This window comes from Camellia sinensis, chromosome 11 (genome assembly GCF_055761805.1).
Source record: "Camellia sinensis isolate YWXY chromosome 11, ASM5576180v1, whole genome shotgun sequence".
NCBI lineage: Eukaryota > Viridiplantae > Streptophyta > Magnoliopsida > Ericales > Theaceae > Camellia > Camellia sinensis.
In genome coordinates this window covers 169,594,088-169,606,379 of record NC_138971.1, presented here as the reverse complement: position 1 = coordinate 169,606,379, position 12,292 = coordinate 169,594,088, and the positions used below count along the sequence as shown (strand labels likewise).

Sequence of the window (12,292 nt, the reverse complement as noted above, 5' to 3'; positions counted from 1 at the left end):
GGCTTCCAGCAGTTTATCCATTTCCTCCTTAACTGCCTCAACATGTATCAATGTCGGCCTCCTCGCTCGCTGGATGACAAGTTTAGCCGACCTGTCTACATTGAGCATATGACACGTGACCTCGGGGTTTTATGTTGGCTCGTAAGAAAGCTTCAAACTCCCTTTTCACATCCTCGGAAGCGCTCTTCATCCCCTTTTTGGACCAGAATTTTCTTTAAGACTTTTTTACTCTTCTCGGCCGATTCTTTGCCGACATCATCTATAACTTCCATGTCTTCGTCTTCAATTTCTACTGTTTTTGTCTCTTGCACGTTGCAAGTGGATTTTATTGCTGCCATGGAGCAATTTTTTGCCTGCAACTAATCCCCTCTAACTTCCTCAATTCCATGCTCCGTTGGGTACTGCAACAGTTGGTGTAGCGTTGAGGGAACAACCCACATTGCGTGCAACCATGGCCTTCCCAAGATAACATTGTAATGAGAAAGGGTGTCAATTACTGTAAACTCTATGCTTACCTTCCTGGTGCCTGCCTGCACCTCCAAATTAATTGCTCCTAGGGGCCATGTCGGCGTTCCATTGAACCCGACCATTAGGCTATTGGACTTCTTCAAATCATCATGATGAATGCCCAGCTCCTTGTAACATCGGACATACATGATGTCACAAGTGCTGCCTTGGTCGATCAGAATGCGCCTTACTTGGCATTCCCCAATCTTGAGGGTCACTACTAGAGTATCGTTGTGCGGATGCTGCACCATGTCTAGGTCTTCTTCAGTAAAGGACACCATTGGTCCCTAGTACTCATTTGTCCTAGGCCTTTTTTGCTGGACCTGACACACCTGCTGTAAGTGTTTTACCTTCTGGGTTTCTCCTTGTATATCATTCTCATTAACCTTCAAGTGGATTACATTGATCACCCGAGGTTCTGCTTGCTGTGGTTGTGGTGAAGGTGGTGCTGCCGGTGCTTGGGGAAGTCTCGCATGCTCTTCCTTCGTTCTGGCCTTATCTATTAGGTCCCTTAAGTGACCTTGTCTGACCAGATCTTCCAAATGCGCCTTTAGGGCTCTGCAACCCTGAGTTAGGTGTCCATCTTCATTATGGTAAGCACAGTGCTTCTCTAAATTTCTCCCCATAAATTAACCTAGAATCCTCTCCAGCGCTCTATAATACGGCTGGCTCCTGATCCTTTATAGAAATTTATAAACCAGGATCCAGAACACAGTGGTGACTTCTTGTGTAGCCCTCTGGCCTGTTTCTTGCCTATTGAATCCAGTATTTCCTCAGCCACGCTTCGGCAAGCCATTTCTCTTTTCCTGCTTCGGGGCCTTTGTTCTCGGCATATCCTCTTCTACACTAGCATATTTCTTGATCCTTGCCATGAGCTCCTCCATACTTTTTGGCAGAGTCTTTGCCAGCGACTTCCGAAGTATGCAGTCATCCTCCAAGCCGTTCTTAAAAGACATGATCTCCAACTCCTGGTTGCATCTTGATATTCGATTGAACACCTCATAATACCTTTTGGCATAAGCCTTGAGGCTCTCACTTTCGTCAATTTTTAAGGCCATCAGGGAGTCTACCCTTAATGGTTGTAACTTGTTCGTGACAAACCTGGTCACAAACATCTCGGCCAGGCCTTCCCAACTCTTCACAGTTCCTTTCGACAACTTGTGAAACCAATCCGATGCAATTTCTCCAAAGGATGAGGGGAACACCTTGCATAGCAACAGTTTGTTCCTGGTATACAAAGCCATTGAATTCAGATATAAGCCGACGTGAAAGTTCAGATCGGACTTACCGTCATATATTTGGAACCTCGACATATGAAACCTTTTTGGGGCCTCAAACCTATCCAACTCTACTGAGAATGGCGTTCTCAGTTTGATAGGTGATGTGACCTCGGCATTCTGCTGCTTTCTCTAGAGGTAGTCCCTCAAATGCTCCTTAGTCCGACCAGGAGCTCGGCTGTCAATGGATTTCAGCCTTTTTAGTGCGTTGCTCCTGGTGTCTTCATGCTTTCTTTTGGACTTTTCTTCATTCACCGTATCAAAACAAAGTTTCTTCCCTTGAACATGTCGATGTTCTCTGGCATAAGTTCCCTTAGTATAAGGCATAAGTTCCCTTAGTGTGTCTCCCTCTTGGCCAACGTCTTTCTCCCCGGGATTCTGATCCTGTGTTCCTTCGTTATAGTTTTCTTCCTCCACGTTTAGATCAGCATGCTTACCACTTCCATTAGGGATGTCGTCCCCGATCTTTTCTTTTTGTCCGTTATTGGCCATTTATTCTCCTTACTTTCCCACAGATAGCGCCAAATTGTAGGTGTTGATTTCTGACCACGCAACCAAATAGGGAACTCAGCTGGAGAGCATCGGCATAATAGATTAAGCCCGAACAACATGTCACAGAAAAAATAAGAATCCGACAGTGGTTCGTCCACCCGAGAGCACTCCGACGATCAAGTCAGTAATTAAATATCTCTAAAAAATAGCAAATTGTGCTTAACTTACAAGAAAGAACTTACTGCTTATAGTATATCACACCTACTTGAGACCCATGGGGGTGACCTGTTTTTATAGCCAACACTGACTTGATCCCCGTAGAAGCCTAACTTTAATGGACTTAGGCTCAATGCTCATTTTGGATTCCCAGCTAGATAGGGATAAACTCCCTAAGAGTTTTATCTTTATCCCTACTGAGATCCTCCTCTGTTCTAGGACTCTTATCCCTTATCCGCTCATCTCGGATTCCGATATCTCCGCAGATAACCTCGGCCTAGCCGAGATCACCTTGGCGTCAGGATCAGCCCACGTGGCACTTCGGCTGACACTTCGATATCACCTTGGTCACGTACTGTCATTCTCAAAAATGTCCCACAATATCCTATAAAAATAAAACCAAAATTGAATCATGAAATTGAGCTAACTTTATTAGTGCACTTGCATTGTAATCTCATTTCCCAAATGCTCAAGATAGAACTTTGTTCCATGTTGACAAAATTATAATCCTCTTATTTTATTTTTTTCTTTTTTTATCAAACTTCATCAAATATATTACTAGGTAGACTAAAAACTCTGTTTTAGGACAACCAGCTTAAAAAAAATATCCCTTAATTTTCTCTCGTCTATCTTCAACAGACTTGGTCTGTTTTTCCATTGAATTAACCCTATAAATGGAACAATAATCTCCATTTGTTCCAACATAATCGGATATTCGATCACTTGTCCTCAATACCTTGTCGAATTCACCTTCTCCACCCATTAACCTTTTTTCATTCTCCGCGTGTAATCTCTACCTCTGACAAGTACAAGAAGGTGAACAAAACACAATAATTTTTGAGAGTTTCATTCCATCTCTCTCTCTCTCTCTCCTCCCCGGGATTCTTCAATGAGCTATCGACTTTGAAATCAAAGAATTTAACTGGAAAAATGGCATTTAGTGGGACCTTGCAGAAATGCAAGGGTTGTGATAAAGTTGTTCATTTCATTGAGATGTTGAAAGCTGATGGAATTCCTTATCACAAGGCTTGCTTCAAATGCAGTCACTGCCATAGTGTTCTTGCGGTATGCATTCTTATTATTTTTTCCTCTTTTTTTAATTTTATTTTTTATTTATAAAAATTTAGCTAAAATTAAATGGAACGATTTGATTTCTCTGTATTTATGGCGATAAATGGAGGTATAAGATTGCAATACATCTTCAAACTTGATCACATAAATGACGAAAGTCTGGGGTCAAACTTTTTGGCTCAATTCATGTTTTTTTTATTTTTTCTGTTTTTAGCGAAATTTTTTCTACACTTTCACTTTTTAAGGACCTTCTAACCTTGTAGGATATAAAAGTAAAAATAAATTTTAAAAAAATTATGTGAACTTTTTAGCATTTATCAAATGCATAAACTTTTTAGCAATAATTTTATTATAAAAGGCAAAAAAAATTAGTTAAAAAACAATTGTTAGGGTTGAATTGTTTTATTTTTTTATTTTTCAAATTTAACTAAATCCTTGAACTTTTTGTTCATAGTGGAAGCAAAATAATTTAGAACAAGGAATACATGAATCTCAATTATTGTAAATTAATATGCATAAAATGAAATGTTGTTTATGTGTTGCAGATGAGTAGCTACTCAACCATAGATGGAGATTTGTACTGCAAACCACACTATGAACAACTCTTTAAAGAGAAAAGCGGTCTCTCTAAGAAACCTCAATCTTGTATGTTTCCTTTATCCTTCTCTAACATTTTTGGCATTCGCTTTCCGTTTGTTTAGATAGAAAATAAATTTTTTAAACATATTTTTATATATTTTTTATCACTTGGTATAACAAAAAAAAGTTTTCCAAACTAAAATCTTACAAACGCCACCACATTATTATCACCCCTCCACTACGACCACCAATAAGGATCATCATTTGGCCTAAAGGCTTGCTTAAACCAACAAGCTTTAACCCAACCTAAGCACATACTCTCGGCTGGTTAGCTCTACTTGAATGAGTTTTGGATTGGGCATTTGCTTAATGTTTGAAGTTTGATATGTGTGTCTGGCATGCAATATGACAAAAATAAAAATAAATAAATAAGTTTGAACTTGACCAGCTAATGTAAGCTTGAGAGGTAGCCTGTTAGCTCATCTGAGTCAAGTCTATTGGACAGGGTTTGGGCCTAAGTTTTAGGTTATATGGCAATCTAGCCCGTCGTAAAAAATTTGTTGGATTTAACTTGAGAACAAACTTGAGTATCATATTTTGACATCCAACCCTGCCCAATGCCAACCCTTAACTACCACTCCACCACCACAGTAACACCACCACTACATCAATACCATTATAAATACAATCATTAGTTTTAAAATTGTGAGAAAATATTTTCTATCAAAACAAACGGAACATAAAATCATCTTGTTTTCATTCTGTATTTGCCTAGTAATGGATTGTTCTCTGTTATGGATTATCAGCTGGGGCACAAAATGAAAAACTGGTACACAAAACTCTTTGCCCACTCCCTCAATTTCATCCATGTTCCTTTTGGTTTAATCACATATTGAGTTGACTATGTTATGTTATATATAAATAAATAATATATATAATACGTGTTTGTTTTTAACAGAATAGGATCCCTAGCAAAAACTCCTCTTTCTTCTCTGGCACCCAAGAAAAATGCAGTGCATGTAACAAAACCGTGTACCCCATGGAAAAGGTCTGCATTCACATTTCCTTCTCTCTCTCTCTTTTTATAATTTTATCGTAATCATATTTTGTTGCTGGTGGTTGAAATGTCACCGGAGATGGCTGTCGGAGCTGGCCAGAGGGCTGCTAGTGGTCAGTTAGAGTGAAAGGCTTGGGGGTTGGAGGTGCGAGAATCGATGATTGAGTGAAATCTTATTTTGAAAACAAGTGAAAATATATTTTTTTCGTTTTCAATTTTAGAATTGATTCTATTTGCTTAAAAACAAAAACAAAATATCAAACAAGTTTTGGTTTTCAATTTCTAAAAATTTTACAAAAATTTTTTTTAAAAAAAATGAATTATTACCAAACGAGTAATAACTAGAACAAGTAATCAATCCCTCTAAGTGAAGTGATAGCAATGCTAGGCTTCACGAAAACTTTCCCAAAGCGGTGCTGGTTGCCCAACCAGTCAATACTTTTCAATGAGGCAGTGGTTGACCAGCAAGACTTTAGGAAAAAAAATTCTCAAATTTTTTTTGGCGATACCTTGACTTATAATTGTTTATAATTAGACAAGTCTTTTGAGGTACAAGCTTGAGAAAGTGAGAGACCTTAATATCATTTTTGAGCAACATTGTAATTAACAGGTGACTGTGGAGGGAGCATTTTACCACAAGTTATGCTTCAAGTGTGCTCATGGAGGCTGCAAATTGAACCCTTCATCCTATGCTGCTCTTGATGGATACATCTATTGCAAGCCTCACTTTGCTCAGTTGTTCAAAGAGAAGGGTAGTTATAGCCATCTCACCAAGACAGCTTCAGTCAAGAAAATTGTGACACCAGGTGCACCGGCAGATGAATCCAACCCAGAATTAGAACCCCAAACACCAAATTCAGACCAGACACAAGAGCAGCAATCATAGAATTCCATACATTGGTTCTCTTGTTTATCTGATAAATGCTCTGTCAGCTGTGCTTTTTGATCGGTCAAGGATTCCCTCGCTTCATCCGAAACCCACATTATGAGAGGGAACTTCATGTTTCGTGTGGGTCTCAAATTTGGTTTTGATTTGTGATGTTCATTTGTTTTTTTTTTTTTTTTTTTGGGTTGAAATGCAAGAACTATAGGAAATAGAAGTTTTGATCTTTTTACAATGTTGTAATATGACCAATCACTATAGGCTAAAGGGTCATTTTAATATTCAATGAAAACAAAAATTTTCATTAATTATCATGATGAAAGAGTTGTAAAAATACTTGTATGAAAAAAATGAACAGATGTAACTAACATTTAAAAAAAAATGAAAGAGAGAGAAATTGATGGATATTTTAGGAAGATGGTTAAAAGTTGTTTTTTAATTTTTTAATTTTTTTTTGACTTTTTTGTAAGAGAGGGAAGTGAATTAAAAGGTAAGAAGTGGTTTTTAACCCACTTTCTAAAATTGGCCAAAGTAATCAGTTTGTCATCCAAAATTTGTGACATAAAGGCGGCATGATTGTCATTTTTCTTAAAAAATTTAATGTCTAGTTTGGATATCGAATTTGAGTTGCGCTCTATGCCTCTCTAAATCCCTATTTAATTTAGTTTATTTTTTAAAAAAAAGTATAGTGTTATATTTGTTATTAATATGATCCATTTGATTTAAAATAAAAAGTTAAATATGTTTGGCAACACTAATCTAATGTACATTGGTCTATCTCCTATACCTTTTGATTTTTTTTTTCAATTCAGTAGTAAATTTTACAAATTTTAATAATTAAATTCATAATTTTTTTCATTAATCTATAAATATTTTGTGATAGTACTAGTGAAGTGTATTTTTTCCATTAATTTATGAGATTATTTTTGAAAAAAAAAAGTAATTATTAATTTTTAACTTAAAAAAAAAGGTAAAATTCAATAGTAATTTTAAAATTTTATTACAAATTTTATCATTTTAATTATTAAAATTTATAAATTTTACCTACAAACCCCACTACTTCTCCCAATGCTGACTTTAATTCTGATTTCTCACAAAATGGGTGCTCTTGCTCTTGCTCTCTCCGCCGCCTCCGCCGCCGCCGCCGCCGCCAACAGCCAGTCCAGCATTCGATTCCTTATACCGTCCCATGCACCGCCAAGAAGAAGAAGAGGAAGAAGAATTATAACTTTATCATTCCCTCGAAAACCTACTAGTAAATTTATAGTTTTTGCCTCCAAAGACAACCCTAAGCTCGACCCGTGGGACCAAATTGAGTTCAAGGTCCCGCTCTCTCTCTCTCTCTCTCTCTCTCTCTCTCTCTCTCTCTCTCTCTCTCTCTCTCTCTCTATTTGTCTGTAATACTAGTTTGGATGTGTTTGTATATGTATGTATATTGTGTATCAGCTTTGGTTTGTTATCTGTTTTTATTTATTTATTTATTTTAAATGGTCTATGTGGTTGTTATTATTAATTGTTTGGAAATTTGGAGGAAACAGAAACCCTTGTTCAAAAAAGGTTACATTTTTGAATTTTCAAAATTTTCAGTAAAACATAAACTTTTGATAGGTTAGAAATCCATAACACCTAATTAGAATCAGTGAGACATGAAAAAAAGAAAAGAAAAAAAGAGTGAAGAATAAGTGTCAATTGTGTTGTCTAGTTGGGTGACAGGAAGGTTAGAGCCGGATTTATTTTCCTTGTTGGATTTTGTTGATTCTTTGTTTGTTTGATATGTAGCTATTGTGGTGCTGGTTTGTATTTTTTTTTGGGTCGATATTTTAGTAAGTTAGAGTTGTTAAGCTTGTTAGTAAAATTAGTGTACAGAAGTGTACTACTTAAAGGGGGCTGCTGCTGATCCATCATCTCGAACCCTGTCCTCTTCTCACTGCACCCTGAGGTGCAGCTACTTGCCAAAGTGCCACAAGGGCCTTGGCACTGGCACTGGCACTGGCACTGGTGCTGGCGCTTTGTATTTGTTAGCATCGTCTTGACGTTTTTTTTCCTTCTAATAAAGTTACTTCTTATGTATCAGGAAAAAAAAAAATTTTGTTTGAAAGGTGTGAACATATCTACCAAAAATGTTAATACGAAAGAAAGCAATTATGTTGAATCTGTGGAGACTGGAAATGCTTCCCCATTCAGAGATTCTGGGCTTGAGGATTACACTCATACAGCAAATGAACTGACAGATTTTCTGTGGTTGGAACTTTGGAATTTAATGTTGTGCATTTTTTTCTTTTTTTTTCCTCCAAGGATTACAGCCACTTGATATAGGGTCTTCTGAGAAAAGGAGTGCCGCTAATGCACCTTTGGAGACAAAATTGGTGGATTCTAATATCAAGTTCTCTATGGAAGCTTTGCTGCAAGGAAAACCAAAAAGGTAAGGGAAGCCACGCTATAATCCATACATTTTGGTATCTTCTACTGCTAGTTTTAGTTGTTTGATAAATTTTCTATGCTATAGATTAGACCAACCTGCGAAAGGAATGCCAAATTTTAGCAGAGAGGATATGGCTTTGGTGAATCCAGAAATTTACGGAAATGTTGTTGAGCTTGAGAATTTCCTTGCAACATCACCTATAAAGGTTAGATTAATCTAGCACTCAATCTCCATATTTGTTTTGGTTGAGTAGTAGTATCATATGATGGATCCTGAGTTCCATATTAAAATGTAGGAACATGAAGACAATGACTGGACAATGGTTGAAGATCTGGCTAGGACAGGAGGAAGAGAAGAAGTGAAACTGATTAGTTCTAGCACCAGAGGCTTTGTTGTGAGTACTGATTACACTTAAAAGTCCGACTAGTTTTTACTATGCACGTTGTCTTTTCCTTGCAATTTAATTTTCCATTTTATTATATTATTATTTCTATTTTTGTTTCTGAATTTCAATCAATCATTTTACAGGTATCTTTTGGCTCTTTGATAGGATTTTTACCATACTGTAATCTTCCAGCCAGGTGGAAATTTTTAGGTTTCGAATCATGGTTGAGAGGGAAAGCCTTAGACCCGTCAGAGTACAAGCAAAATTTGGGTGTTGTAGGAAAATACAGGATTGCAAACAAGACTTCTCTTGATTCGAGCCTCGGCCCAGAAATTAATCTAAAAGTCGACGTAGACATTTTACCTGATATGAAACTGGAAGATCTTAAAATTTATGACCAAGAGAAACTCATATTCTTGTCATCCTTTGTTGGTCAGGTTTGACGACTTGATTTTATGTTGGAATCTTTATGATTTTATATGAAGTTGTTGATAACACTTATGTTTGCAGAAAATCAAAGTTTATGTTGCGTCGTCTGATAGAAAGTCTAAAAGGTTAATATTTTCTGTGAAGCCAAAAGAAAAGGAAGAAATGGTTGAGAAAAAGAAAAGTGTCATGGTAAGAAACTCTGTAAAGTTTAAACTTATAGATGCTTCTTGCTGGCTCTTACTTTCACTTTAAATACCATCACGGCAAGGCCTTAATTGCATAGTTTTGGTATGGGACAATGATTAAAGTTTGTTTGTGAAGAATGGAAGAAAGAATTAGGCAGGTAGCAATATATTGGACAATATTAACAAGAGTTATAATAGTTTTATCTAAACAATTAAAGATTTTACGTGGAAGAATGTTGTTTGCGTTGAAATATCAATATGGAATCTCACCTTCCTAAATAGCATGCCTATTAAAATACAATTTAAACATATCGATTTTTGAACTATTTGCAGTTTGTTTACAGGGATGGATCATGTGAATGGTCCCTACAGGATGACTAGTCGAACTCTTTGTGCCCTGGGATTAAGTGTGTCTTGTCATTTAAAATAGATTGGATTTATGTAAAAACAAGGTTTAAAAAGCGGCTGCAACCGTTACGTAACGTCGTTACGTAACGGTTGTGGTGGTTACCGCTACCCGTTACGGCCACTTTTGCAGTGTGATTGAGATTCACAGGTGTGTCGGCCGTAACGGCTACCGTAGAAGTCGTAATAGTGCCGTAACAGTTGTAATGGCCTGTTACGCATTGTTACGTAACGGTTCCGAACTATTTCTTTCGAAAAAAACCACACACAAAAAAAGGTGAAAATGGGGGAAGAGGGATGGAGAGAAGAGGGAAGATAAAGTGAGAAGATGGAGGAGCAACAGATAGAGAGAGAGAAGAGGGAAGATGAAAAACATGTTATTGATTTGTTGAAACTGTAAGACCTATGCTATTCTATTTAGCTGCTATCACTCAACCATTTTATTTGTGTGTGTCTATCTAAATATTGTTTGAAAATAATGATAATAATAATAATAATAATAATAAGTGTGGTCATTATCTATTTGGCTTGGTTAAAATATGTATATATATATATATATTTAGGTTCTTATTTATTCTCTTACTTTTGTCATTGTTTATCTTATGTATAATACTTAGTGATTGATTTTTTGTATAATATAAAGTTATTGATTATTAAAATAAAATGTAAAAAAACTTAGTTTATAGTGATTTAAAAATATGAAATATATTGAATCATACTTAAAAATTTACAAAAATTTGTCAATATCTATTTTGAACCTAATAAATATGATCATGGAAAAAAATATGTGTATCGGTAAGTTTTTTTCAAATTGTGCGAAAAATAAAAAAATTCGCAGTTCTGGTTACCGCAACCGTTACACTACGGCCTTTACATCCAGCAACCGCAATCGCGCCACCGCTACCGTTACGGCGACCGCAACCGCTTTTTAGAACCTTGTGTAAAAATCATGTTAAAGCATTGCCTTTTCTAAAATTGTATTGTTTAATTCTGGCATGAGGGTGGCTTTTTGTATTTCAATTATTTGATTCATGGGTATGTTGAAGCTAGATGTCCATTGACAAATTAATTTATAGTCTTAAGGCTATCATGCTGTCTGTGATTGCAGGCTAAACTTAGTGTTGGAGACGTCGTGAAATGTTACATCAAGAAGATTACTTACTTTGGCATTTTTGTTGAGGTAAACATAAACCTTGCTGACCATGTTACTTCAAAAACATGCTTTCCAATGAAGTCTTGTGATTTCATGGTCTCAACTTCACGAAATGAGTTGTGAACCCCAAAACATTTTGGAAATGATTGGGGTTCTTGGATTGGTGTACTGATTGTTTGACTGTTATGATCTTTCTATTTATGGATCCATATCTCCTTGTTATGGGGCCAAGACCATGAGATTATCTCTCTGTCAACAGATTATTGTGATTCAATATTTGACCTAAATACCCAAATGTAGGTAGAAGGGGTAACTGCACTAATTCACCCAACACAAGTGTCATGGGATGCCACTCTGGACCATGCATCATATTTCAGAGTTGGTAAGGTATTTGAGTTTACTCACCAATTAGAATTGTGAATAATATAGAATAGAATTGTGATAAATATATCGAAATTCTATATCATAATATATCATATCGCTATATTAATTGCTATGTTCTATGATATTCAAGTTCTTGTGAAACTCTTTTTGGTTGCAGATTGTGAAGGCAAAAGTTCACCGGTTGGATTTTTCACTTGAACGCATTTTTCTGTCATTAAAGGAAACAACGGTAATCTATGCCAAAATTTGTTTGCACTTAAATATCATTTTCTGATTAGGGAAAGTTTTTTTTTTACTATTTTAAATATTTTGCTTTTCCTCTCCTGTGGCAGCCAGATCCATTAATTGAGGCCTTGGAAGCTGTTTGGTGATCATGATTCCTTAGATACTCTTCTAAATTTATATAGTATCCATGTTGGACACTTGACGTTTGGATAAGAGTATAAGATATGTATCTCACATGCTTAGTTGGAGATTCACCCAAGAAGTATGTATAAATAGGCAAGTTTATTATATAACTATGCATAAAATTTTCATTTTGTACATACATTAAATGGTATATTTTAGTTTGTAAACATCATTTTATTCTTAAAAAATAAAAGATATATTTAAGAAATATGAAATATAGCTGTAGACACCCCATTTTTGACCGACCTTAAGACTCAGACGTCACCAGTTGAGCACTCGGTGATACTACATATTATGCTCGTTTAGAAGTCTCAGAGTCGCGGCCGTGAGCCCTGCCTCCGGATTTCCGAACCCTCTTCTGTGCCTTGCCTCGGTTTGCAAACCAGACTCGATTTTCTCTGTTTTTTTTCCTGAGGGGAGGGAGAGGTCCCGTAGACCA

At 36.4% G+C, this 12,292-nt stretch overlaps 3 protein-coding genes across 3 annotated transcripts; 2 read left to right on the top strand and 1 right to left on the bottom strand.

Moving 5' to 3' along the window:
• Window positions 1-359: 359 nt before the first annotated feature.
• LOC145802862 (uncharacterized) lies at window positions 360-1,133 on the bottom strand. The gene is made up of 3 exons (XM_082895656.1): window positions 858-1,133; window positions 516-749; window positions 360-401 (listed from the first exon to the last, which is right to left on the bottom strand). The coding sequence occupies exons 1-3, from the start codon at window positions 1,131-1,133 to the stop codon at window positions 360-362; spliced, it is 552 nt and encodes a 183-aa protein (XP_082751782.1).
• Window positions 1,134-3,287: 2,154 nt separating this feature from the next.
• On the top strand, window positions 3,288-6,183 carry LOC114283454 (LIM domain-containing protein WLIM2b). The gene is made up of 5 exons (XM_028226267.2): window positions 3,288-3,557; window positions 4,109-4,208; window positions 4,949-4,971; window positions 5,101-5,190; window positions 5,810-6,183. Exons 1-5 carry the CDS (start codon window positions 3,423-3,425, stop codon window positions 6,083-6,085), a joined length of 624 nt encoding a protein of 207 aa, XP_028082068.1. The 5' UTR covers window positions 3,288-3,422; the 3' UTR covers window positions 6,086-6,183.
• A 969-nt stretch (window positions 6,184-7,152) lies between these two features.
• On the top strand, window positions 7,153-12,068 carry LOC114283475 (uncharacterized). The gene is made up of 10 exons (XM_028226287.2): window positions 7,153-7,405; window positions 8,386-8,504; window positions 8,589-8,709; window positions 8,800-8,898; window positions 9,033-9,326; window positions 9,463-9,507; window positions 11,017-11,088; window positions 11,362-11,448; window positions 11,603-11,674; window positions 11,778-12,068. Exons 1-10 carry the CDS (start codon window positions 7,181-7,183, stop codon window positions 11,814-11,816), a joined length of 1,173 nt encoding a protein of 390 aa, XP_028082088.2. The 5' UTR covers window positions 7,153-7,180; the 3' UTR covers window positions 11,817-12,068.
• Window positions 12,069-12,292: the final 224 nt, after the last annotated feature.

Excerpts from the sequence above, each read along its gene's own strand:
- LOC145802862 (XM_082895656.1), bottom strand. The coding sequence starts at position 1,133 with ATGGGGAGAAATTTAGAGAAGCACTGTGCTTACCATAATGAAGATGGA. Across the intron at positions 750-857 it reads TACAAGGAGAAACCCAGAAG|CATCCGCACAACGATACTCT; the intron begins GTAAAACACTTA and ends GACATGGTGCAG. Across the intron at positions 402-515 it reads TGCAGGCAGGCACCAGGAAG|TACCCAACGGAGCATGGAAT; the intron begins GTAAGCATAGAG and ends CAACTGTTGCAG.
- LOC114283454 (XM_028226267.2), top strand. The coding sequence starts at position 3,423 with ATGGCATTTAGTGGGACCTTGCAGAAATGCAAGGGTTGTGATAAAGTT. Across the intron at positions 3,558-4,108 it reads ACTGCCATAGTGTTCTTGCG|ATGAGTAGCTACTCAACCAT; the intron begins GTATGCATTCTT and ends TATGTGTTGCAG. Across the intron at positions 4,209-4,948 it reads CTCTAAGAAACCTCAATCTT|CTGGGGCACAAAATGAAAAA; the intron begins GTATGTTTCCTT and ends ATGGATTATCAG.
- LOC114283475 (XM_028226287.2), top strand. The coding sequence starts at position 7,181 with ATGGGTGCTCTTGCTCTTGCTCTCTCCGCCGCCTCCGCCGCCGCCGCC. Across the intron at positions 8,505-8,588 it reads CTGCAAGGAAAACCAAAAAG|ATTAGACCAACCTGCGAAAG; the intron begins GTAAGGGAAGCC and ends TCTATGCTATAG. Across the intron at positions 8,710-8,799 it reads TTGCAACATCACCTATAAAG|GAACATGAAGACAATGACTG; the intron begins GTTAGATTAATC and ends ATTAAAATGTAG.